General features: G+C 41.8%; 4 protein-coding genes and 1 long non-coding RNA gene across 5 annotated transcripts; 3 read left to right on the forward strand and 2 right to left on the reverse strand.

The window, feature by feature from the left end:
* Positions 1–433: 433 nt before the first annotated feature.
* LOC128471697 (uncharacterized) lies at positions 434–1923 on the reverse strand. Its single transcript, XR_008346122.1, has 2 exons — positions 1383–1923; positions 434–505 (listed from the first exon to the last, which is right to left on the reverse strand). It is a non-coding gene; the product is annotated as an uncharacterized LOC128471697 (long non-coding RNA).
* A 35-nt stretch (positions 1924–1958) lies between these two features.
* On the forward strand, positions 1959–3859 carry LOC128470914 (ankyrin repeat domain-containing protein 60-like). Its single transcript, XM_053452768.1, has 4 exons — positions 1959–2467; positions 2709–2839; positions 2960–3125; positions 3444–3859. The coding sequence occupies exons 1-4, from the start codon at positions 2251–2253 to the stop codon at positions 3857–3859; spliced, it is 930 nt and encodes a 309-aa protein (XP_053308743.1). The 5' UTR covers positions 1959–2250.
* A 2384-nt stretch (positions 3860–6243) lies between these two features.
* On the forward strand, positions 6244–8379 carry LOC128471632 (ankyrin repeat domain-containing protein 60-like). The gene is made up of 4 exons (XM_053453597.1): positions 6244–6575; positions 7197–7327; positions 7437–7602; positions 7757–8379. Exons 1-4 carry the CDS (start codon positions 6389–6391, stop codon positions 8176–8178), a joined length of 906 nt encoding a protein of 301 aa, XP_053309572.1. The 5' UTR covers positions 6244–6388; the 3' UTR covers positions 8179–8379.
* Positions 8380–10178: 1799 nt separating this feature from the next.
* Positions 10179–14412, forward strand: NT5C3B (5'-nucleotidase, cytosolic IIIB). The gene is made up of 9 exons (XM_053453558.1): positions 10179–10471; positions 11354–11452; positions 12034–12103; positions 12183–12229; positions 12647–12732; positions 12987–13076; positions 13336–13498; positions 13634–13834; positions 14250–14412. The coding sequence occupies exons 1-9, from the start codon at positions 10466–10468 to the stop codon at positions 14358–14360; spliced, it is 873 nt and encodes a 290-aa protein (XP_053309533.1). The 5' UTR covers positions 10179–10465; the 3' UTR covers positions 14361–14412.
* Positions 14413–16569: 2157 nt separating this feature from the next.
* On the reverse strand, positions 16570–24406 carry FKBP10 (FKBP prolyl isomerase 10). The gene is made up of 10 exons (XM_053453318.1): positions 24052–24406; positions 21606–21751; positions 21156–21345; positions 20877–21022; positions 20450–20639; positions 19413–19558; positions 18619–18808; positions 18289–18431; positions 17519–17682; positions 16570–17092 (listed from the first exon to the last, which is right to left on the reverse strand). Exons 1-10 carry the CDS (start codon positions 24243–24245, stop codon positions 16907–16909), a joined length of 1695 nt encoding a protein of 564 aa, XP_053309293.1. The 5' UTR covers positions 24246–24406; the 3' UTR covers positions 16570–16906.
* Positions 24407–25949: the final 1543 nt, after the last annotated feature.

The following is a 25949-nucleotide window of genomic DNA, read 5'->3' on the forward strand; positions in this document are numbered from 1 at the left end:
ATGTTCCCCAACCCTGATTTAAAGGCACACTGCTGGCCACCACATGCATAGGATAGCTGTATTGTCCTTTTAAATTTCTAGTGTGTTTTGTGTTTCAATTGCATTTGGACATTCTGCAAAATCCTCTCATTTGTATTTGCCCCCCTAGCTCTTTTGATTTGAGTACAGAATGACATTTAGGCTCCAGCACTGGCTTGGAGAACAGGCTTTCAATTGGAGTTGCTTTCCTGCCACTGACATTAAAGGGAAAGTTTAATGCTACAAGTGCTTGTAACATTAAACTTTCCCTTTAATGTCTGTGGGACAAAGGACTTCATTTGCTCTGCCATAAGCAAATAGTTTGGTATCGACCATCAGCAAATGATCACACGGCTGCTCGATATGGTAACCAATTGTATAATACATAAAGAAGCAAATACTTTGGCAAGTACTTACCATAAGGCGTCACGAAGACTTTATTAGATGGTTCTTCAGCAAACTTGGTCAACGTACCCAACATCAGTAACTGTAAATACAAACAGAAAACATTTCCATTTCAAACCAGGTTATTCTGGGTGCACATAGTATCTGTAAATGGATCAGAACTCCTGGACAAATGGAAGCCCAATGAGGGGACATTCTATGGGACAATCTGGTCCGCAAGAGGGTATCTTGTGCGAGTATACTGACTTGAGAAAGTATCTGTTCCAACACCTTGTACACAGATCCATGAAGCTCACACTTCGTTCCGCATTTGCAGCCGTATAGAGGTTAGTATATGACAGCGACACATGCGATGCTATCATATATTTTCAAAAATATTGTGCCTGTGAGAAATAACATTGAATGGCTCCGTCTCATCGGACACCCTGACTAATAACAGTCAGTGGAGGAATGGACCTTCAGTGCCGTACAGACTAATATTGACAACGGCAGATAAAGAAGTTTATTTGAACAAGAAATAAAACCAGCTTTTGTTGATGTTAAGCTGCATACAGCACCAGATTTTATGTTCATTGAGATTTTGTTTCTATGGGACGTCTCCATTAAGCTTTTTATAATTCCCATTTTCACAAGGGGCTGTAAGTGTCAAATTGTCATGTTTACTAATGGCAAATCTATATAGGTTAGGATCCCAATTACTTGGTAATTATTAAGATCGAGTTCATCCAGATTCATAAAGGTCTCTCCTATGGATATAATAACAGGAGGGGTAAACGTTCCTTAATATCTACATCTGCAGATATTCATTTATTTGGGTTAGATTTGATTAAAGCTGGATTGGATCTTCATATGCATTAGATTTTTTTGGGGGGGGGCTCCTTCAGAGTGTTCTAAAAATCTATACACTTCCACCTATAGTTTAAGATTATCCCCAAAATAAGTCAGGACACAGCCAATACCTGTAGACAAAGCTTCCCGCTCGGTCGCAGTCGATTGCCACCCGGGCTCGGTCTCTGATCGGATCTGAGGATTTTGCTTTTCTCCAACCGGTCCTGGATAACTTCTCCGTTTTCATCTCTTTAAAATAATTTGACTTTTCTACAAATGGAAACAGTAGTATTGAGATTTCCACTGACCCAGAAAATTCCACATACAGTCATGGAAAACATGGACATTAAATACACATAAAAACACCACAAAAGAATTTGTATAGTCATAATATTTTAGTGGCTCCTACACAACGGGCTTACACACTTAAATAGTAAGGTTAAAAAAAATAACACTATCTTTCTGCATTTAAGTAACCTCTTCATATGTTCATGAAGTTCAATGCTTCCATGAAAACAATGGATTTAATCACGCTTCCCAAATAACCTTTTTAAAATGTAATTTTGTCTCGGTCCTCCATTACTGTCCTTTGTTTTGAGGATCTCAGAGTGCCTGGGCCGAGCCACATGATAACAGCACATTCAACCAGGTAATCTATAAAAAAATATTAACTTTTCCTGTAAGTTTATATATAAGTGAATATATGTTTATATTCAAATTGACCTCAGCAATGAAAGGGTTAAAGCACTCCAACCTACTGTGCATAAAAGCACTGTTTGCACTATTTGGCCTTTAAGAGTTTAAGTGAAAAGATTAGTTGAATAGGTAATGAAAGGGTTAACGCAATAAAAGGCCCACAGTGGTTACAATGATGTCACGAGTGGGTGATATTGCAATGCTCCTAGTGGGTGCCATTGTGATGTCACAGGTGAGTGCCATTGTGATGTCATCACTGGTCAGCATAAAAGAAAGCCGCACAGTGGCCTGCTCTGCATTACCATGTCAACCTCACGGAGAGTGGTAACCACGATGCCGGCCGGCACCAGAACCAAGCGTTCCCACGAATTCCACAACAAGATCAGGCTGTGTGAGACGGGGGAAAGGTTCACCGTGTCTGGCTGCAGCCGACGCACGAAGGTCATAGACCTAAAAGAGAAGCTGGAGTTGGCAGCAGGAATCCCAATTCAGCTTCAAAGGGTTTCCTACATTGATGATGGTGAGGAGAGACAAATGGCTTTTCTTAATTTTATTTCTAATGGTACATTTACCCGTACAAATGTAATGTTTGATATTCACCTCTATGAATCTGTTCCTCTCTGCTTCCTAAATAACCAGGTTGGCTCCTAATATTTCCTGTCAGCCTTTTAAATTCTATAAAGGATTCTCTGGCTCTACCTTTAAACTACAAGAAATTTTAATTGTGAGTCACTAATCCTGTTCTTCTCTCTCTTTTTTAGGAGATATGCCAGATTATGCCACATTCCAGTTCATGGGAATTATTCCAGGAGGCACCATCGCTCTCGGTATCTGGCACTACGACGGCTGGAGCGATCTGGTAAAAGCCGCAGCTGAAGGAAACATAGCAAAGGTCGGTCTCTACAAATTCCAAACGATCCAGAATCAGAAAGTGTGAAGTCTCCCTCTGAGGCAGGCTGGAGGAATTGGCTATAAAAATAACTTTTTTCTTTCCATTTCTTTAATGAAACAGCTAAAATGTTTGGGTGTCACGGCTGAGACAACTTACAACACCCCCCATTCACTGCGTTTGAGCGCGGAGAAGAAGGCTGAATGGATTTCAGCGAGGGCTAACGTGGCGCTCTTCATTGCTGCTCATCGAGGATACCTTAAGATGATGCAGTTCCTTCTGCAGAACGGTAAGACGATGAATACATTTCTTCTTTTTGGGGGTTTTTTGTCTTTGTATGTAAAACAAAGACTGTGTTTAGGATAAACAACTGCTGCATGCAACAAATTAACTTAAAGAGATCATGATATTATAGTTTAGAAGAGGGCCTTTCTGATCTTGCGTCCTGAGCTCATCCACTAGTTGAGTCAAGTCAGCTTTGGAGACAGAGGTCCTCATGTTTCCCAACATTAGAAACATATAGCTTAGTGTTGTTTAGGTTCTCTAATGCACTTCACAATTATGGCGTACGCTCGTTAACTCAAACATTATATTTTTGTATCTTCAGGTGCAGACATTATGGCTAAAACCCCACTGGGAAACAGCCCACTCCATGTGGCAGCAGCCATGGGCAACAATGATTGTATCAATGAGCTTTTAGCTCGTGGGGCACAAACAAAGGACACCAATAAGCAAGGTCTTACTGCCCTGGACTTGGCCACCAAGAAGGGCCATAAAATGGTGGAGCACCAACTACTCCATTCCCAGTGGAGGCAGAGATCAGCCGCGCCGGCAGTCAAGAGGCACCTGGATCCCTCTGAGCTATTTGCTCATCAAAAATTTGACTCCAAGATAAAAACATGGAGGAGCGGGCCTCAAGCTCAATGTTACATGGCCAACCTAACCCATCACAAAGACTTCATGGGCTCAGATTTCAGAGCCCCCAGGAAGCAGGCCATTGTGACAAGACTGCCCAAGATATGAACTAAGCAAATTTCAGATTTCACCAATGATCGAATGATAAGAAGTAGTCTGTTCGTTAGTATAAGTTTGGTACTGGAATAAGTTTGGTACTGGAATAAGTTTAGTACTGGAATAAGTTTAGTACTGGAATAAGTTTAGTACTGGAATAAGTTTAGTACTGGAATAAGTTTAGTACTGGAATAAGTTTAGTACTGGAATAAGTGTAGTACTGGAATAAGTTTAGTATAAGTGTTAGTTTAGTATTGGTATTAATAAAAAATACCTCCTCCATCTTGTGTATTTTTGTGTTATTTTGTATACAATGAACATTTGCTGTATATATATATATTTGTATATACCGTATGTTTATTTACATGGATTCATCCTTCACCACTTTCTAAATATTTAAAGGGACTTCAAACCCATCATATTCACTTGAATGCATACAATAGCTGCATCGTCCTTTTCAATTTTCAAATTTCAATTGTGCCCCCCCTTGCAAATGCATTTGGGACATTCTACAAAATGCCCCCATATGTATTTGCCCCACGTACAGTATAACATTTCAACACTGGCTTGGCAGATGATGATTTCAATTAGAATGATATCCTGGCACAGTGTCACGCTCGGTGGACTAGCGAGGGGGTGTGTGGATACTGATGGTGAAATAACCACTCACACTTGGGGCCGCGAGACAATCGAAGGTAACAAGAAAGCTGTAGGGAGAGGCCAAAGGACGTTCAAGCAATTCTCACAGATACCTGTAGAATACAGTAGAAGTTAGAAGCTACCGCAATTGGTGTCCCTTCGTTGTCTGTATTGATTAAGGGCAGACAGGGGTAAATGTCTCTCCAACAAAAGGAGGAGTACGAGAGGTTGGTAGCGGGTAGAACCCTCTAGTAGTGGTGGGGCGGCGTAATAGTTCATGAGCCAGCCGGTTGGAAGTATACGCCAAGTGCAGAACATTAACATGGCAGAGGTCGTAGGCTGGAGAAGGTAGGAGAGGATAAATGAAGCCAAGGTCAGTAGCCAGGTACTATGTAGCGAAGTCAAATACATAGCCGAGGTCAGGGACTGGATATATATATATATAGTAGGTCATGAACAAGCCAAGGGTCAGAATAATGACCACACAGAATAAACTGGAAGCCACAATGCACAAGGAACGATGACAGGTTTAAATAGCTTTCCAATCACTATTCCCACCTATGGAGTGAGAAGAAGATGGACGGAACAGACACGTGGGGGGGCGTCACAGGATCGGCTGTGAGTCTGCGGAATAGCAGAGGATCGGGAGGTCAGGTGCGGACATCGAGGGGTCCTGGGGGTGCATCCTCAAGTGGCAGCAAGCCACGAGGCAATGGATTCAGCAGGAGGGGTGTGCGAGGATCAGGGCCTAACACACTGATTGGTTGCTTGAAGCATTAAACTGTCCCTTTAAGGTCTATGGGGGCAAAATAGTTTTATGGGGCAAAAGACTTCTTTTGCTCTGCCATGAGCAAATAGTTCAGCGTATTTTTTGATGACACGGCTGCCCGATAAGGTGAACAGATACATTAACACAAGCAAGTTGTAATACATAAAGATGCAAAAACTTTGGCAAGTACTTACCGTAAGGAGTCATGAAATACATGTAAATACAAACAGAAAACAGGCAGCTGTTAAGGATGAACAAAAAGAGGAAGGTTTTTACTCCAAAATTCTGTAAGGTTACATTGAACTCACACCTCAATCAGTCCTTGGTCTTAACTTAGATTCAGAACATCCATTTGCTTATCACATGCATGTATTAAACTCTACCACATCTGCTGGGTGGCTGTTCCACTTATCTATGGCCATCACAAACTTAACTGCACCAACAAAGGTGAGACCCTTGGTATCTCTTACACACCAGTGGCTCTGAGTTTGTACATAGAGATTACATTTTTGTTCACCGGAGGGAACGCTCTGTAAAGGTGGGATCTGTGACAAAAGGGAACAAGCATGACTCCTATCACTGTATAGTTATCCAAACACAGGTGGTGGTACAGCATAACTCCTAGCACTATATGCTAAGCCTGACAGTAGTACACCGCAACTCCCATCAATGCATAGTGAACCAGACACAGGAGGGGGCACAGCATAACTTCCATCATTATATACTGACCCTGACAGTGGTAAAACTATCATTATATATGCAGAGACAGTAGTATACCATAACTCATATCATAACAAAAGCAAGCCAGACACAAATTATCGCACATCATAACTCCCACCACTATATACTGAGCCAGGCACTGATGATGGTACACCAATTTAGGACATTGATTAATGTGTAATATTATGAACAGTGAAATCTTGTATTTTACTGTGACCTATAACTCTGATGATCTCATATAGTACGAATGCCTCAGTATTAGCTGCCTGCTAACACAGTCCCGTGGCTTCCGTGATATCCGATCCCAGGAAGTCAAAAGGAGAGGTCCCTGTTACCTAGCAGCCGGTTACCTAGGAGACAGAAAAGTCAAGCTGAGGCCTGGTCTGCTTGGCTTTGTGTTCTTCCTAAAAATCATGCAGGCTGACAAAGGAACCCCAAGTGCTCACCAGTACTGTGTCATAGTCAGGCTGCGGGAGACGGGGGAAAGATTCACGGTGTCTGGTTGTAGCCACCATATGAAGGTCAAAGAGCTGAAGGAGAAGCTAGAGTTGGTGGCAGGAATCCCAATGCACCTCCAGAGGGTTTCATACCTAGATGATGGTGAGTAGAGACGAAAATGTCATTCTAAAGAACCAGAACCGACATATTCTGAAACCTACAGGGTAGAAGTGTATTTTCACACAGCAACACTGCAGGGCATGGGTGAGCAGATCCATTACGAGGCCTCTTGGCACCAGGGGTAAGGTTGGAGGTCTCACCCCTCACTGGCATCACATGCACTTGTGGGAGTAGAAGGACGCTGGTATTGGCACCGGGCGCTTGCAGTTCAACCCTCACCAGGCCACACCTGGGGCAGCTCCCCCTCTTGCCTCATGGAAGTTATGGTCCTGATGGTGAGGTTAGGGCACAGTAGCGTTGACTTGCAGCTTCCCAATCTGTGAGAAGTCTGGTAAGAGCAGCCTATCATACTGTTAACCGTCCAGGCAAAAGTAGACACACAGCACAGCACAGGCTTCCCCGCAGCTTCGTACAGATACTCTGTGTGCGTTAAGGTAGTTGAATTTACATACACACATACACATCGCTCCCAGCCAAACAGATTACGCTCCATGTAATACCTCTCGACTACAAATGACTAGCAAGTTGACATGATTTGAATATAAAGCTTGTGATTGTATATTATATTGTGAACATCTCCGTACAAAACCTTTACTCTTTTAGGAGATATGCCTGACAATTCTACATTTAAATTCAATGGGATTATTCCTCGAGGAACCATCTCACTCGGTATCTGGACATATGACGGCTGGAGTGATCTGGTGAAAGCAGCGGCTGAAGGAAACATAACAAAGGTGAGTCTTGAGAATTTTCAAATGGTTAAGAATAATGCAGAGTAAAGTCTTCCGAGGGGGTGTCAGTTGGAAAAGAAATATCAATCTTCTTTTTTCTCTAACAAAACAGCTGAAACGTTTGGGTGTCAGCGCAGAATCACCATATAACACGCCTCATTCATTGCTTTTAAGCGTGGAGAAGAAGCATGAATGGATATCAGCGAGGGCTAACGTGGCGCTCTTCATTGCTGCCCACAGAGGGTACCTGAAGATGGCGCAGTTCCTTCTACAGAATGGTAAGTTGGTCCATAACGTTTTGGTTGTTCTCACCCCTCACTGACAGACATATAACGTGTTAATTTGTTGAGACTTCTTGACCAATTTCCATGCTGTATCTTCATAAATGGATTTGTTATTTTACTCAAACGTTACATGTTCGTATGTTTTCAGGTGCAGACGTGCTGGCCAAAACCCCACAGGGGAACAGCCCTCTCCACGTGGCAGCAGCCATGGGTAACAATGACTGCATCACTGAACTTTTAGCTTCTGGGGCACAAACCAAGGAGCCTAACAAAGAAGGTCTCACTGCCCTGGACTTGGCCAACATTAAGTGTCATAAAATTGTGAAGCATCAGCTACTGCTTTCCTTGTGGAGGGAGAGATCTGGCACACTGCCAGTCAAGAGACACCTGGATCCATCCGAGCTTTTCGCTCATCAGAAATTTGACTCCAAGCTGAAAACATGGAGGAGTGGATCTCAAGCAAAATGTTACATGGCCAACCTAACCCATCACAAAGAATGCCGAGATACAGATATCAGAGCTGCCAGAAAGCAGGCCAATGTAAATAGACAAATGAAGATAAGAGCTTAAGCAATGCTAGCAGTTAATTTAAAACATGTTCAACACACATCAACGGGATAGGAAGCATTCAGCTCAACAGCAAACCAAAGTAGCCAACATTCAGCACGTCGGCTGTTACTGAACCAACAAGAACATGGCGTCAGAGGTCTAAAGGAGAACTGTCACCATCACAACTATACTAACAAATTGGTTTCCATACATTTGCTTTCAAATTAACAGAGATAACAAAATCAGGGAGGGATAACCATGTAGATCCTGAGACGTAAACACAATTATCGACGTTCGATTGTTGTTCCGGACTGTAAAATGTACGACTTGTGGCAGATCTGCTTAACTGAGGAAACTGAAATGATCTGGAGAATACTGGACGTTGTTCTTTGGCAACATCTGGGAGTAATCTCTTGACTAATAAATTGTAATGCCCTAGTCTCTTGCCCTGAGATTGTTTCATTGTTATCAGGGATAACCAGAAGTTCCCAGGTATGATTATTGGAAAGTCACCGAGTGCTTAGGTGCATGGGGCATATAAATCACCAACCCTCTGCTGATTCCATAACCGGCATTCATATTGGCACCAAAACTGTGCGGCGGGAGCTTCATGGAATGGGTTTCCATGGCTGAGCAGCTGCATTCAAGCCTCACATCACCAAGTACAATGCCAGGCGTCGGATTGAGTGGGGTAAAGCACGCCGCCGGTGGAGTCCGGAGCAGTGGAAACGTGTTCTGTGGAGTGACGGATCTCGCTTCTCTGTCTGGCAGTCTGACAGGCAAGTCTGAGTTTGGTTAATGCCGGGAGAACGTTAACGGCCTGACTGCATTGTGCCAACTGCAATATTTGGAGGAGAAGGAGGGATAACGGTTTAGGGCGCCTCCACATCGCCCTTGTAGTGCTACCACCACCACTGCAAGGGATTCTGGGAAGGCATATGCAAACAAGGCCAACAACGATCACCTTTTTCTCCCCTCTATATTGCTCTAAAAAGGAATCCGTGTATATAAAGGGGAAATATATACATTATGACATTTCAAATGGCCAAAAGGACACCTTTATTTTAGGGATGCGACTAGATGTGTAGTTAAGGGGACTCGGCTTTAACGAGACTTATTATGCATCTCCGTGACCTCTGGATTTAGAGGACGAATATAATAATTTAATTTATAGGCCAATGCTCTGCTGTTTCTATACATATTAGCCAAAGAGTAAGACTAATAAATAAAACTTCACTTTTATTACTGATAACGATTAGCACGATACTTTTTTCTTTATATAAAACAGAGCGAATTGGATTTTTTCATTACTATCATTAATAAAAGTTATGTTTTATTTGTTCGCCTTACTCTTTGGTTTATGTGTTTCTTCCAGTTGGGAAAAAGAACCATATTCATTGTATTTTATACACATTATAGTAACTTTTCACTGTGTAAGGGAAGAGGAATGGAGGGGGGGGGGGGGTTGGAGCCAAAAGAGGGACTGTCCCTCCTAAAGCAGGACGCTTGGGAGGTATGCCAAAAAGTGGCATTTAATGGGCATGTTGAGACATATTATTACAATTATTTTTTTTAAATGCACCCCTGGGGGTTGGAGATGTAAAGAATCAAAGCTTAAAGCTACCAATATTTCCAGAGAACGCTCTATAGCGTATAATAGCACTAAGAAATGTATTGTTTTAGTTAAAATAACGGAATATATTTGTATAAACCTATATTATATAATATGCTGATTAAAAGGTATTAAGCCTTAGAATATTGTTTATATAAATCGTCCCACACGTCCAGTCAGAGAAAAGTTTCCAACCAACAAAATGGCCGCCACGCTCCGCGACCGACCCTCTGTGACAGGAATATATTTTATTAAACAAAGCCACGTGACGCCCGGTAACATTAATCGTTCGTACCTCGTACAATAACTCGCTTCTGCGAGATGCAGGCTCTTTTATTCTACGTTATGAATATATCGAGACTACTGTCCTCCAATGGAACAAGCGGCGGTGGCACTTTACCCGGAAGTGTTCCTTCCTGACCCGGAAGTAGCTTAAAGAAGCCGCACACATCATCCAGGCATATGCCGATTAGCAGAGGAGTTGATTCGGTTTACGTGGATTGTGTTTAATGTGATTTAGACATTAAGGAACGAATTCAGATTCATCAGATTATATATGTGCCCGGTGCATATATATTTATATTACTGATCACACAGCAAGCATACCATCACACACCTCATTGGATAAATTGGATTTGTTTCCAATAGATTTCCATCTCCATTCATCTGAATTTATTTCCCACCAGCAGAGCAGAGATGCTTGTGAGTAATTTAAGCAGAGACCTGATGAGGTGTCACAATAGAAAAGAAAATGTATGTAATATTAAATAAGAAGTAAGGAAGATAATTGCATACGTTAGGTTAGCGTAATTTATGTGAGCGGTAGAAATGGCAAATAAAATGATTCTTTTAAACCAAAATCTACGCCGAATATAGTTCAATGCGCACCTAGCGTGCAAATCTATAAATGTGATATTTGGAGGTGTGTATATTTATGTAAGAACATGTATGTGTGTGTGCAGCGCTGCGGAATCAGCCGGCGCTTTATAAATAAACGTAATGTAATATGTGTATATATTTATATGTGTGTATATATTCATTTTTGTATGTATATGTGTATGTATGTATATGTATATATGTATGTATGTGTATATATGTATGTATATATGTATGTATGTGTATATATGTATGTATATATGTATGTATGTATATATGTATGTATGTATATGTTTATATAATATGTATGTATATATCTATGTATATGTATGTATGTATATATATCTATGTATGTATGTATATGTATATATATATGTATGTATATATGTATGTATGTATGTTTGTATATATGTATATGTATGTATGTATATATCTATGTATATGTATGTATGTATATCTATGTATATATAATATGTATGTATGTATATGTATATATAATATGTATGTATGTATATGTATGTATGTATGTATTTGTATATATAATATGTATGTATATGTATATATAATATGTATGTATGTATATGTATGTATGTATATGTATGTATGTATATGTATATATAATATGTATGTATGTATATGTACGGTATATATGTATGTATGTATGTATATGTCATGGGATGAATTTATCTGATTTATTTCATTTTCCAGGTTCCAGAACTGAGTAAGGACACGGTTCGCATGAAAGATCCGGAAAAGGTCCGACGGGTGATTTCGGAGCTGCAGAGAGGAGGCGAGAACAAATTGCAGGTGGGTTACGTGGATGTATACTGATGAGGAGCGTTGATACCCGTTTCGTACTGTACTTACGCATTCATACGTTGTTCTAGTTGATGGGGATGTCTGCGTTTGTTTTTCTCTGTGTGTTATTCAGACAGATAAGAAGTCTGTAGGATTCATATGAATAAGTCAATTAGAGGAATAGTCGAGAGCGTGGCAGCTGCAGTTTAACGTTGATAAATGTAAAGTAATGCACTTGGGGCATCAGCATATAGCATTGGGGACATTGTCCTGTCGGTGATAACAGAAGAAAGGGACTTAGGTAGGAGAAAGCAAGTGTTAGTAGCTATCAAAAAAGACTAAAGGATCTCCATGTGTATAACTTGGAGGAAAGAGGAGATGTGATAGAAACATCAGCCGGGAAGTTTCTTTCAAAGGAGGAGACAAAGGACTGATTAAGGTTTAGTTCTTTTCATCATGAAAACAGCCAGACTAGATGAGCGGCATGGTTCTTATCTGCCGTCAAATTCCATGTTTCTATATCTGCTGTTTTTATGGTCCGTTCTGCAAGTATCTGGGTTTGTAATTGTACTTTTTTAATTTATTTTTAGGTCATCTCGGACTTTGACATGACGCTGAGTAGGTTTGGCTATAATGGAGAGAGGTGTCCTACATGCTATAGTGAGTATACAGCTGTCGTTTTTTAACATGATTTAGATAAAGAGTCTGCCGGGCGTCTCACCCCGTCTCTCCTACACAGATATTATTGACAACAGCAGGATCATAAGCGAGGACTGCAGAAAGAAGGTAGGTCGTAGCGCTTTCTTAAAGGAACAGTCATGTCGAAATCTTAACATCTCCAATGTCTACCTCCTGCCTGTTGCTGCCCTTTTTTTTGGGGGGGGGGCAGCCCTTTCACCATGATGATACAATACCCTAAATTGGGCTAAAGTGTCAGTGGTCCTATGGGCAGACTATGATAGGCTTCAATCCCAAAGGCCATGGCTAGGGGTGAATGCGAGAAATGGGGGGGGCAGAATTCAAGGTGATATTGAACATTGGAAATCCCCCAATTAACCAAATACTCCCAAAATAGTTACCTTGATGGTAAAACCGAAAACACAAGCCGTGAAAGAGACCGTTCCCCTTCAAGTTCATCCTCGATTGGGAAGGAGATTTTAAGAATGCAAAACACTCATGGCCTCTTCTTAATTCTATTTTAAGCTGAAAGAACTGTTTAATATCTACTACCCGCTTGAGATTGATCCAAACCGGACCACCCAGGAGAAGTACCCACTTATGGTTGAATGGTGAGCTTTGAAACATTTTTGTATTATTATTCCAAAAGGAATGTTGTGCCTTGGTGGAGTTGGTCAACTGGAAGCCTAAGCAGAGGTCTACTAGATCTACCATGAAAACAGGACAATGTTTTGTTCGTTGGGTTGAATGTCGCCAAGCAGGTCGAGCTTGGAGATGGGTTTTGTAGCTCTTGCCCGTTAAGCCGTTACTTAATTTTCACTTTGGTTTCTCGATCGTCACCTTTTTCTGTGTTGTTTCTGCCCAGGTGGAGTAAAGCCCACTCGCTGCTGTGTGAGCAGAGGATCCAGAAGAGTGAACTCGCTCGGGTAGTGAAGGAGTCTCGGGCCAAGCTGAGGTAGAGCTCAAAAGAAACTCCTTTTCCTCCTACCCTATGTCCTGTGAGATCTGTCCGCTTGGCAGAGGTTCCATCTACAATCCTCCATTTGTTTTGTTGATGCCCTTCCTTGTATTTTCTTACTTTGCTTGTTTTTGCCCTCATTTTGTCTTCGGTACTTTTATGCCCCCTCCACCTTTTGGTCTGTATTCTCCGAGATCCTTATATCACTGTTGGCATTTGGTCCTAATACAATACTTGTTTCTTCTGGTGTTCTCAGGGAAGGGTTTGAATTGTTCTTTGAGGGTCTTCATCGCAGCGGGATACCGCTTTTTATTTTCTCGGCTGGGATCGGTAACGTTTTGGAGGAAGTTATCTGTCAAGCGGGCGTCTATTATCCCAACATCAAAGTTGTCTCAAACTACATGGACTTTGATGACGACGTGAGTATTGGCGAAGATTGTAGGCGTTGGTGAAGTAGGCGCTCCTTCTGCCACTGATGTGTGTCCAGATGTGTAACTAGGGTCATTAGAGATGTGTTTTTTAAAGCTTGTGTGCCGTTTTTACGTTTCCTTTAGGGTATCTTGACTGGGTTCAAGGGTGAACTAATCCACACGTACAACAAAAACAACTCTGTCCTGAAGGACACGGAGTACTTTGAGCAGATCAAAGATCGCAGCAACATCATCCTCCTTGGAGATACGTTGGGCGACTTGACCATGTCTGATGGTGTCGCCAAATTGGAGAACGTCCTGAAGATCGGGTTTCTGAACGACAAGGTGAGGACAAACTCTACTGATGTTTATGGAGGGCTACTTCTATCTACAAACACCGTATCACAAACAATGATAAATAGGTAGAACAAACAATGTTTGGGTGAGTTTGGGCAGCAACCTCATTGCTTGCAAAGAACCCATTCTTTCAGGCAGCCGGTCAGCTTATAGAACATGTGAGTTCTGTATGTTTTCAAGGGATAGTCAACGCCAGAGCCCATTAAGGGAGAGTAGGTGGACATAGTTTATCTGATTAATGTTCACCTGTTGGTCCTACTCATAGGGCTGTAGTTTTGAAGGCCGTTTCCGAGGAAAAAGTCCTAAATGGGAAACAAACGCCATGGCAACCACCAGAAACATTATCCTCCTCCACCGTAAATGCACTTTATGGCTGATTGTGTTTCTCTTACTTTCTCCGCAGGTCGACGAGCAGTATGATCTCTTTCTTCAGTCTTACGATATCGTGCTGATAAAGGATGAGACTCTGGATGTGGCAAATGGCCTCCTCAAGTTCATAACGGCCAAGAACTGATCCAAACTCCACCAAACCTCACCAAACCTCAGTTGTGCAGCCATTCCTTCCACGGTGACCAGACGCCAGTATTACGGGAGCACCTACCTGTCTGGTGCGTTGGACTGTTTATTCCTTGACGTTTCTAAACTATGTTCTGCCGTTTAAAAATTCATCAGGATGTAGTGTGTGTGCAAAGGAGGTCCGCTTCCACGCTGCGATGGTAATTCAGGCAGTGCCAACCACTCTGGTAGCATGCCCTTCATAATGTATAGTTAAAGCAGTGAGAATCTTTGCCAATCTCTGGTTCGTAAAACTCCTCGAGATGTTTCGAGCCCTTAATAAACTCAATTAAATAAACAGCGCCCCCTCGTGCTCAAAGACGTCCGTTTGTCACATTCGATTATTTAAGAGCCATTTTGTTGCAGCGTTAAAAGTTGAAAATTCAGCAGGAACATGTCACCGGTTGCCATGGTGATTGCTCACCTTTCACTGCTTTGCACTAAATGGCTATGATCACCCCCTGGGTCCCTTTTTTTTGCTACATAGCCCTAAAAACTTAATAGAGCTTCTGATATGGAAAAGTTCCGAAGTTTGCACCCAGAAAACATGTCTGCCTCTCAGATAGAACTTTGAAAATGCGTTCAATGATTAGGACTGAGCCGGAGGTCCGGTGATTTAAGTTGATAAAAGAAAATCGTTTTAATTTTGTTAGTTTTTAAGTTATATCCCATGCCTTGATCCTCCGAACGGTTGGGTTCTTTTTATCTAAGTTTGTTATTCAATTTGCTCGTTCTCAACTAAACCTAAAGACCTAAAAAATAGTTAAAAAAAAAAATATATAGATATTTATATATATCTATATATATCGTGTTATGGATATGAAAGATAACTGTAACTGCGACACCTGCTTGATTTCCAATTATTGTATTTTATTGTTTCCCTGTTGTCTTCCGTTTGAGATTCTATTATGCTGTAAACTGTCTCTGCGTGAAAATGGAGAATCGCCAATAAAATTCTAAATATTAAAAAAATATATATATCTTATGCAACATATCAAGGGTTTACTTGATAGTAAATGTAGAGCAATCACTATAGCAACCAATGGAATTTTTGTGCTAATTACTGCAATTAATTTTTTTTTACAAATTTCCACCAGAATTGTTCTCCACGCATTACCTCTTTTGTTTTTTTGCATGTTGATCGTTCTACAGATGATTGAAACAGCAGTTTTATTAAAGTTATACATTAAATATTGTCTCTGTTGGAATGAGAGATATGCGTCCTAATGCCTGAGTGCTAGTGTGCGTTAGGAGCACTTGAGAAGACGTCATACGTGTTTTTTTATTAGAAGGTGGGAAGTATCTATTAAAGGGAAGGTGGGCCGGGTCCGGTTTGCCTTGTTGCGTATCAGAACGCCCAGACACAGCCAAGGACGGTCAGGTTTTAACGTCACAAGCCGGTTGTTGGGTTCAAAACCACGTCAGCCCGTCTACATTTAGCATTTGGTTTAAACGAGCAGTGAAAAACAAAACTATTAAACATCCAAAAACGTATATATTTTTTTTTAATTTATTTTTTATTAAAATGGAGCTTCTGTGATATAACATTTTTAATCGGCCTATCATTTTTATTTATTTTTTTAAATGGTTTCAAGTAAACACATATAACTCGAAGACGGGGGGGGGGAACAGTATGTCTTTCTGGCATAAAAGTAGAATAATTCCGGCAAAATTGTTGGTTGCACCTATAAAAAAAAATAAAGCTGGACCAAAAGAGCCTCAGCAAAAAATAATCTTTTAACTCACGACCCCAATCATTTTCAGCATGGACAATTTAGAAGTATCCTTTTTTGTAGGCAAAAAGGACTCCTCTGAGTCCAAATAGGGGGTTACCCCCATATACAGAACGTTAGATTATAAAGACAAAACCTATAGAATACTTAGCTGGTGAAATATATAAAAGAAAGGGACAAATTCCTATTTTGTGGGCTTTATTCACTAAGCTATGCCTTAAACAGGTCAAAGACTTTGTTATGCATTAGGGAAGGACCGACCCAGGGGTTAGTCCATCGCAATGCATAGTCCTGCTATGGTAAACCCGCTAAAGTCTCCCAATAGCTCGCTGAAAAAAAAAATACTAAAAATCGGTAAATCTACAAAAAATTATAAAAAAAAAACCTTTTGCATTAACTCAGGGTACGGGGGACACTTCGAATTTATTTGAAATACAACCACAAAAACATTTGTGATTTGGTTGTGCGATTGTAATAAGAAAGTTCGATAGTTCATCGAGTGTTATATCCACACCCGTGGAGACTTTTCAGCATAGCTGCCTAACTAACCCAAATCATGGCCAGAAACGAGTGCGGCACGTTCCCGAGAAGTGCCTTGTTGCCCCCTGCTTTTTTTTTTTTTTAAAGGGTGAAACAGCAGAAGGAACCATGGCCCAAGGCAGACATAAATTTGGAATGAAGGAGGCCGCGTATTCAGATCAGATGTTGTATCAGCTGGGCCGGACTCCTGTGTCTCCTGAATGCCTGCGCAGTCACTCGGCCCCAGGGCCGCTTAGAGTTCTTCATGGACTTTTTCGGACTCTTCTTCATTCTTCAACTTCAGCTCATCTGCGATGATTTTGCCGTCCTTGTTTCTGTCCTGGTTGGTGAACATGTCGGCAATGGATTTGTCGGGTTCCACTCCGGGCACAAAGCGTCCCTTCCCTTCGGACGCCTGAGTTTTTAGGAAGGTGGCAAACTGTAAAAAAAGAAACAGGAAATTTCATGAGATTTCGCATAGATTGTAAAACGCATACCTACCGACCACCCCTGTTTTTCAGGCACGGTCTCACTGTTCTGAGATCAGGAACTTGGCTTGCCCACCAAGTTGTGACCTTGAACACACCTTACATATGATGTCATACGTCAGTATTCTGATCCAATGTGTTGAAAGGAGATCAGGACTGCCCTGCCCTTACTACACCCCTTTCTACCTGTAACCCTACCCCCCAATGATAACCTTCCACTTGACGCCTCCTTTAACAAAAAAGAATAAACCCTTGGACCACTGTTGGCCAACTAATGACTTGCAAGCCTCAGGTGAGCTTGGTGCTATACTAATGTCTAAAGTATGTAGCAATTAAACGATCAGCTCGAGCTTAGGCATGAAGTAGGTTTTTCATACCTCTTCCAAAGGAACCTCTCCATTCTTGTCAAGGTCCATTGCTTCAAAAAGATTCTCAGGGGTGTCACCTAACCAGATGAAAAGATAACCTTCTGGGACACCTTCCTCCAAGTGGTGCAGCTCCAGGTCAAACCTGAGCACAGCGCTTGAGGGTACGCCACGAGCTACAAGAGACATAAGGGGTAAACGTTACAGACAAATACCCAGTGAGAGGTAAGTCTGTGCAGCGCATGGCTCACACCGGCCCCTCTATCCATAAGAGTTAACTCTATGATACTGGCACTGCCACTGTCAGTTTTCTGTAGTATCTTTCGCGAGATATCTCTCAATGCATCCCAGGCTTATTTAAGGAGACGTTCCATATGTACATTACATGATACTGCTGTATTTATGCATTGTGTCAATAATATATGGATTTCTCGGGACTTTACATAGACCACCTCACACATTACCCCCCCTCCACGACACCCTGTGCCATAATGGAGATGATATCCGATTAAACCAATAAACTATATTTTTACTTCAAATATTCTACAAAAATATGCACTCATGTGAGTTCATTCAGCTTTAATTCATTGGAAGAGCTTGCCTAAAGTATTGTAATATATCTTGTAGGTCTCTCGTAACCATTGATCACTCAAACCAGGACATATATATGTGTGACATACTCCAAGTGTTCTCAGCTCTTCGATTTTAGTCGTTTCCATGGTTTCAGGTTTCCTTCCTCATTGTAAGGAATACACTTTTTCTAAATTCAACTGTTCCCTTACCTCCACTTTCTCCATGTCCCAAGTGAGGTGGCACCAAGATGGTCCTCCTCTCTCCAACACACATCCCCAGAAGACCTGCGTCTAAACCATCAATAACCTTGTTTGTTCCTAAGGTGATCTGCTGCAGGTTATCGTTGTTGTGCCTAGAATAAAGGTGGACAGAGTAAAATGATTGTTAGGTAGATGGCTAAGGGGGCAACAAGATACAAAGCTGAGCAGTTCTTTAGGAGTAGACCAGACACTGCTACTGTGGTTTATTTATTGTAAATTGTATTTAATAAAAGGAAGAACAGACAAGGTGGAGAAGAATACGTTGCGAGCGGTACTTACGATGAGAAGAGCAGGGTCCCGTCCAAGAGGGAGCAGTTGTAATGATACCTGATGAAGTCTCCCTTTTTGGAGGTAACGTTGCACACCTCTGGTTTGTATGTAACCTCAATTTCCACGGAGTCCTTTGGGTTGTGGAAATCAATGATATGTACATCAAAGATCAGCACAGCTGAACCTGGAATGCTGTTCCCTGGGAAATATATAAAAGCCAGTTAGGACTAATGGGTAGCTTTGGTAAAATTTACGGTAGCTAGTTAAAGAGGAGTTCCACCAAAACACACAGGTATTCTACAACACACTTAAGTTGGGTGAATCAAAGCAGAGTGTTTTTGAAGTGGAAAAGCCATAAATGGAGTTTTCCCAAGAACCAATGTTGTGAAGGACCTCAGGCAGTTCAGACGTGTGGCTGCATATAACTTGCACTGAAGTTCCTTTTCTAAATACCCAGAGATACTGAAAGATCTTGGCCCGACGACTAGATATAGAGAACACCCGAGTCAAGGACCACCTCAAACAATACCTACAAATTATGAGTTCTTGGTCAATTTTCTGGAGATAAAAGGGCTTTTCCTACTCACTGATATGTCAGTACTTGACCATTTTCTATTTATCATTTTGACGTTATTTTTTTGGAGGGGGGGTTTAAACCAAGTGCCACCTCTACTGCAACTTATGTCCATATTGCAGTTGGAATATACTTTGGGACTGCAGAGATCTTACTATGTGAGGAGGAGCCTTGGCTTTTGTCTCTCAAAAACGTTTTAAACATCTTAAACTTAATTAACGTTTCTTACCTGCACCAGTCTCCCCATAACCAAGGTGTGGGGGGATTATAATTCTCCTCCTCTCTCCAACACAGATGCCTTGTAGTCCGGCATCCATTCCTGAAATAATGTACCCCATACCGATGTATGTGTTATATGTACTGTTCCTGGAGTAGCTACAAGAAGGAGTGAAAGAACACACATTTGTACCATTTAAATTCGACAACAATCCTGACGGTTCCCAAAGACCCTACAGATACATATAATGGATCATTTGCAAATGGAAAGGACTTTGTTCTAAGACCAGTATTACACTTTAGCCGTGCATGGTACCTTAGAGTAATAACGTTTGATTGGACTCCAAGAATAAAGCATACACGTTCTCCATTTACCTGCTGTCCAGGGGTTAATGGGGAGGAGGTTTAATTGCACCTCCCCCAACACATTAATAAGGTTTTGGTAGCCGTATAAACTGCTTTGTGTGCCCACTATGTAGGAGGTGAGAGTAGGTTCTCACCCTATTGAGAGTGTGCCTTGACGTGGCGGGTGAGCTTAACCAAAACCTCTCATTTATATTAGGTTTATATATTTGTTGCCAACTTTATTAGGGTAAGAAGCGCAGACAGTTCTTGTTTTTTATATACATTGTACAGCCAATACACTGTTTCTTGCAGCATGCTTACACCTGTTTGGTAGGCCTCGTATTACACATTTGTATTATTTGAGCCTGTGACTAGCTTAGCGCACCGACATTTTTTCTTTTCCCTGTTTGCACATATTTGAGGTTGTTGGCTCCTCATCAGTCTGGTTGCAGCTTGCTGTCCAGGGGTTAATAGGGAGGAGGTTTAATTGCACCTCCCCCAACACATTAATAAGGTTTTGGTAGCAGTATAAACTGCTTTGTGTGTCCACTACGTAGGAGGTGAGAGTAGGTTCTCACCCTATTGAGAGTGTGCCTTGACGTGGCGGGTGAGCTTAACCAAAACCTCTCATTTATATTAGGTTTATATATTTGTTGCCAACTTTATTAGGGTAAGAAGCGCAGACAGTTTTTTTTTTTTATTTACCTGGAATCAAATAACGCCCCATCCATCAAGGTCCCGTTGTAATGGTAACGGACGTAGTCTCCGGTCACTGCCTTGCGTTTACACGGCTCGGGAATGACTTGGTTTTGCACAGTAATCCCATCCTTGGGGTTGTGAAAGTCTATCAGGAGAACGTGAAACACCAAAGAGGCCTGTGGTGGGATGACCGTTCCTGGGAAGGGCGCAAGAAATGGCAGGTTATGAAAAGGAGATTAATCCTTCCCGTATATATTTAACCATAACTAACATTGTAGTCTACAAACCATCTTTATCATGTTCTTTTAAAAGGTTTTTTTCAAAGAAAACAGGAGAAAACTAATCAATCTCGATGCTCATCGTAGTCTACTCATATCTCCAGGGGAACACTTTTTGGATGCTACCTCAAAGTAACCTGCTGCTTCATACTTACCATATCCTTTCTCTCCATAAGCAAGGAATGGTGGAATAATGATCTTCCTCCTCTCTCCAGCGCACATCCCAACCAGACCCTGGTCCATGCCTTTTATCAGCCAACCTGACCCCACGTACGTGTCATAGGTGCTAGACCTACTGTAGCTGCGACAAGATATGACAGGGGTCAAAACATGATATACAATCCAGTAATAACTCCATTATCAATCTGGTTTCATATTCTACGATTTCTTTACATTTCGGCCCTAACTACGCAACGAGATTTATTGTTAGTTACCTGGAGTCAAAATACGTTCCATCCAAAAGTGTCCCATTATAGTGGTATCTCACGAAGTCGGAGTCCTTTACTGTCCTGTCGCAGTCACTGGGCTTCTCTATGGTTGTAGTTTGTACCTCGTCGTTTTTGCTCCAAATGTCGACCAAGATTATGTCGAAGTATAAGGTGGCATCAGCGGGAATCATGCCAGCTGCAGACAGAGAAAATACGGGATGGGAAAGGGTCAGACCGCTAATTTACCACTCATGGGTTGGATGGCACGCGATGACAGGACTACGAGAAGATGTGAAATGATGCTGGAGGTATTTCAGAGGAAGTTGTTTTAACGCAAGAGACAAAATAAATGGCAAAAAGGAGAAATTAACCAATATATGTGAAAGATTAGATCCGAGCTGAAGAAGCACATATGTGATCATGCATGGTGTTGTGGACAGCTGGGGGTATACTTACGCACGCCTATGCTGCCATATCCCAAGTGCGGGGGCACGATCAGTTTCCTCCTCTCATTTACGCACATGCCCAGAATCCCCCTGTCCAGTCCAGTGATCAGCCTTCCCACTCCGACAAATCCGGCCACTGGAATCCCTCTGTCATAGCTGTGGGAATAAATAAATACCACGGCATTACATGATATTGCACCATACGCTTATAGTAACGGCTTCTGATAGTCTCTTCTCAGAAGGGATGTTGCTGTGGAGGCGAGTTTGCACTGGACCAAGCTGATGGCCACCATGATACAATCCTGATCTTTGACCTATTAGCACTTAGCCCTCCAGCTGTCTCCAGCCCTTGTGTGGAAGGTACATCATAATATGCCCCAGGGGTATGAAAACATACATGCAGGTTCCTACACGCTGACACTCCCAGCTCTGGTATTTCTCCATGACGAGCCTCGCTCCACTTTGTATCCAGAGCACAGAGTGGCATACCTGGGAACTTCATAAATCAGCTCGTTCACCTCTCTGGCTCTCAAGTGGTTGATCGCTGCGTTTTATGTTTTTTTTTTTTTGTGGTTCCCAACCTCCCCAAGTATTATGAACTTTGGAGAACCTCAAACGAAGTGGAGACACTTCTAAAGTGATGGGCTGCTGGTCAATAGGGCACCCGGCAGGGAGTTTGGCTTAAGGGGAACATGTAGAAGGCACATGAAGCTCAGTCGAGATGTGCATAATGTCCATCCAATGCCTTATATAATATTAGAAGTCCTGCTGTGGAAATGACCTGCGGTCCACAGCCCAGAAGAAACCCTTGGATAGATACAAGAAGTTGACACCTTATTTAAGGAATGGTTTAAAATGAATTAAAGAGGCTTTCCTACTGTTTAACTTTATTTCAAAGACATTTTAAGGGTGCCAGACGTTCAAAAAAGGAACCAAAATCAATAAAATTATTAATAAGAATATAAGAGGACAATTTCACCAACTTAGATGAAACTCTATGGTAATCCCAGCTAGGGGTCGGGTTCAGTGAGTTGAGTCCCCATTCAGCAGAAACTCAGTATTAAAGTTATTTTATAGATCACCAATATTTGGATGGCGTCTCAAGTAAACCTTTAAGCTCCCCGCGCCCGAACTTAAAATCCAGGGGGTCCGCGTTCCTGGCCTCAGGAAGGGCAGATTTGCCCTTTAAATGCTGTAGCGCATACCCCAGGGCAAAAACGATCCCCCCCTGGGTATATCAAGCTATCGGCAGGCAGGTTGGTTAAAGCAGGCAGGAGGCAATAACCAGACTCGTGTCCTACTGCATCCTTACCCAGAATGCCTTTTCTAACGTAACCTGATCTGATCCATCTGTGCCCTGTATTTTCTGTAAGAATGCCTTTGATGTTACGTTTCTTACTAAAAATGTGTATTTTATGTCCAAAATAGGTTTTAAATAATTAAATTTATATGTATAAATCTGAAGATGTCTGTCCTGTGTTGGTTCGCCTTGATTGGAGGAAAGGGGTAATATATATATATATATGATGACTGGATATACTTGTCCTATGCTCTATACAGCCCTGTTATAATGAGGCCCCCCCCGCCCCCCACCACACACACTCCATTCATCCTTGGCTCAGCCACGTCTACAAACAGCGGGGGCTTCACTCCCACCCTACAACACACGCCTCTTCTGGTTAGAAAAGAAATAACTCCTAACCCAGGCAGCGCAGGCCTGGACCATGCAATGGGATCTCTAGAAGCTCCGCTAATTAAATTCCCCCGTCCTGAAAGTTTATTAAAACTATTAAAATATAGGAATTTTCCTGATCATGCTGTAAACTGCAGTCTTTTTCACCAAATCTATTTTTCAATTAGCAAAAAATGATATATTATACACCAGTTCTCCAGAACTTCACACTATACATCCCATCTCATCTTGGTGGCTGTTCCATGAATCTACCATCGTGGGCTTCATTTTAACAAAGTCCTCGAATCCCTCCAATGTGTTGGAATTGGGGGGGCTTTAGGGCAACTAAGTTAACGTAGAGAGGACCAGCTGCAGCTCTACCAACATAAAATGCCCAACGTTTTATCACAAGGCAATAATTTATCCCTCCCCGAATATATATTTAAATATTCATTTATATTTTATGTCTACACACACAAATTATATATATATATATATATATATATATATATATATATATATATATATATATAACATGCAAAATATTATATTACTGTAAAATACAAGAATTGTGAAAATATATATATATTTTTATAAAATACAATTTTTTAAAAAAAAATTACTGTTAAATACAAAAAAAATTGTAAAAAAGTGCAAAAAAATCACAGTAAAATCCTAAAAAAAATAAAAAATGCAAAACTACTTCTCATTATATATATTATATATATTATATATATACAGAGCTTCTAGTCACACGCAGGGCTCTTGAAACGGATTGAAATACCTGGAATCGAATTTGAGACCATCCTTGAGTGAGCCGTTGTAGTGATATCTCACAAAATCCCCCATCTGAGCCTCTCGGGGGCATATCTTGGGGATGTCGTATCGGTCTATCACGATATCTTCCAGGGGCCCGGGGTCGCAGGAGGCATAGAGAAGGAAAAGCTGCCCCCAAACGAGGAGACTGGCGAGGATCATTGCTGCGGATGCGGAGCTCTTGCGCTGCAGATGCGGAGTTCTTGTGCTGCAGATGCGGAGCTCTTGTGCTGCGGTCCCACTCGTTCTCCTGCCACTGACTCCCTCACCGGTAGCCCAGCCTCTGGTTATAAAGGAATTTTTGTTAACGTGGATCGTGGGGCTTCGGGCGAAGAGTTTTAGCTGGCTGTGGATATTTGAGAGGTGGGTGGAGACCCACGAACTTTTTTTTTTTCCCCCCCTTTCACTTTAGATACTTGGAATACAATGTAACTTTTTTTTGGTTTGTTTCTTTTTTTTAATTGTTTCTTCTTGAAAAATGTTTGCAAAATAAAAACAAAAGGATTATTTTTAGGGAACTAAAAGAGAAGGGAGAGGAGGGGAGGGGCTAATCCAGAAACGGCCATCCAGGCTGCGGGGTCCTAGTGCTGGCATTGGGGGGCGATTATTAACTAAATGGTGCGCTGCAACCAAATGAGAAATCTCTATGAAAGGGTTAACTGTTCATAAAGCCGAGTTGCTGCAGTCAGATAAACCTCACCGAAGTACATTTACCGTCCAAAGTTTTATATTTTTATTATTATTCATACATAAATATAGCGCCAACAGTTTCCGTAGCGCAGTCCATACATTCAAAGGGTCTGACAAAACTGGAACTGGCGGACTAAGACGAGCTGATAAGAGGGTTAAATTGTTTTGTTATATACTACATGTTATGTCCTGTATACCCAGTGTACAGCGCTACAGTATATGATGGCACTATATAAAACAATAAATAATATATTCCTGTTTATATTAAAAAGCCTACCCATTGTACAGCGCCGTGGAATATGATGGCGCTATATAAAGCAATAAATATTAATCATGTTCATTCTTTCAGGGATAGAGAAGCTGTGTTTCCGTTGTCCATTATCCATTATTTAGGGTCAGGGCCCCTCATGTTGATTCCCCTTGGGCCCCCTGTATACTTAGAAAGATTGCTCCGAGCCCCCTATAATTATGAAGACCACTCACCTCGTCCACTCCACAGAGTGTCCAGCCCCCTCGTGTCTTAGAATAAAGGCACCCCCTTTATCCAGGGCTCCAAAACACCCACGTATCTATCCACAGGGACCCCCTTCTTCCCCAAAAGAAATACAGCCCTATTTCCCCCCCAAGACCCCAACAAAAATCCCCTGGCAACCCCCATCTACTCTACCCATTATTTCTTCTTCTCTTTGTCTTGTTTTACATTCTGGAGCCACGTGCCTGTACCATGCATGTTTAAACTCCCTTCACCGTATTAGCCTCTACCACATCTCCTGGGAGGCTGTTCTACTTATCTACCACCCTCCCAGTATAGCAAAACTTCCATACATTACATATTAAATAGTTATTGAAGTTAGGAGGCAGTGGGCACTGTGGAGGACTGTGAGGGTCTCAAGCATCTCTGGAGGACTAGTCCCCTTATTGCCGCAGTGGCTGTACCCCGGTGATGGCTGCCCTGGGCTTCAGCCCTCCATCCCACCCCATATTTGTTTTCCGCGCAGGAGAAGTGTTTGGTGGGAAACATCTCCTGACACGTGATATAGTCACCTCCAGCGTTAGGCAGCATACGCGGAAAGCGCTCTCGTTTATTTCAGCCAATCAGTGGCAGGAATCACAAGGAAGAGGGAAGCTGCAGCAGCACACCTTTATCCACCCCAAAAAATAACCATTATTGGCAAC

The sequence above is a fragment of the Spea bombifrons genome, chromosome 13 (assembly GCF_027358695.1).
Source record: "Spea bombifrons isolate aSpeBom1 chromosome 13, aSpeBom1.2.pri, whole genome shotgun sequence".
In the NCBI taxonomy this organism is placed as follows: domain Eukaryota; kingdom Metazoa; phylum Chordata; class Amphibia; order Anura; family Pelobatidae; genus Spea; species Spea bombifrons.

What these genes read in the sequence shown, in the direction of transcription:
- LOC128470914 (XM_053452768.1), top strand. Translation starts at nt 2,251, where the DNA reads ATGTCAACCTCACGGAGAGTGGTAACCACGATGCCGGCCGGCACCAGA. An exon ending in GGTTTCCTACATTGATGATG is followed by an intron (nt 2,468 to 2,708) that starts GTGAGGAGAGAC and finishes TCTCTTTTTTAG; the next exon opens with GAGATATGCCAGATTATGCC. An exon ending in GCAGTTCCTTCTGCAGAACG is followed by an intron (nt 3,126 to 3,443) that starts GTAAGACGATGA and finishes TTGTATCTTCAG; the next exon opens with GTGCAGACATTATGGCTAAA.
- LOC128471632 (XM_053453597.1), top strand. Translation starts at nt 6,389, where the DNA reads ATGCAGGCTGACAAAGGAACCCCAAGTGCTCACCAGTACTGTGTCATA. An exon ending in GGTTTCATACCTAGATGATG is followed by an intron (nt 6,576 to 7,196) that starts GTGAGTAGAGAC and finishes TTACTCTTTTAG; the next exon opens with GAGATATGCCTGACAATTCT. An exon ending in GCAGTTCCTTCTACAGAATG is followed by an intron (nt 7,603 to 7,756) that starts GTAAGTTGGTCC and finishes GTATGTTTTCAG; the next exon opens with GTGCAGACGTGCTGGCCAAA.
- NT5C3B (XM_053453558.1), top strand. An exon ending in GAGTCTCGGGCCAAGCTGAG is followed by an intron (nt 13,077 to 13,335) that starts GTAGAGCTCAAA and finishes TGGTGTTCTCAG; the next exon opens with GGAAGGGTTTGAATTGTTCT. An exon ending in TCGGGTTTCTGAACGACAAG is followed by an intron (nt 13,835 to 14,249) that starts GTGAGGACAAAC and finishes CTTTCTCCGCAG; the next exon opens with GTCGACGAGCAGTATGATCT.
- FKBP10 (XM_053453318.1), bottom strand. Translation starts at nt 24,245, where the DNA reads ATGATCCTCGCCAGTCTCCTCGTTTGGGGGCAGCTTTTCCTTCTCTAT. An exon ending in GGGACCCTGCTCTTCTCATC is followed by an intron (nt 18,432 to 18,618) that starts GTAAGTACCGCT and finishes CCTTTATTCTAG; the next exon opens with GCACAACAACGATAACCTGC. An exon ending in GGGACATGGAGAAAGTGGAG is followed by an intron (nt 17,683 to 18,288) that starts GTAAGGGAACAG and finishes TGTCTCTTGTAG; the next exon opens with CTCGTGGCGTACCCTCAAGC.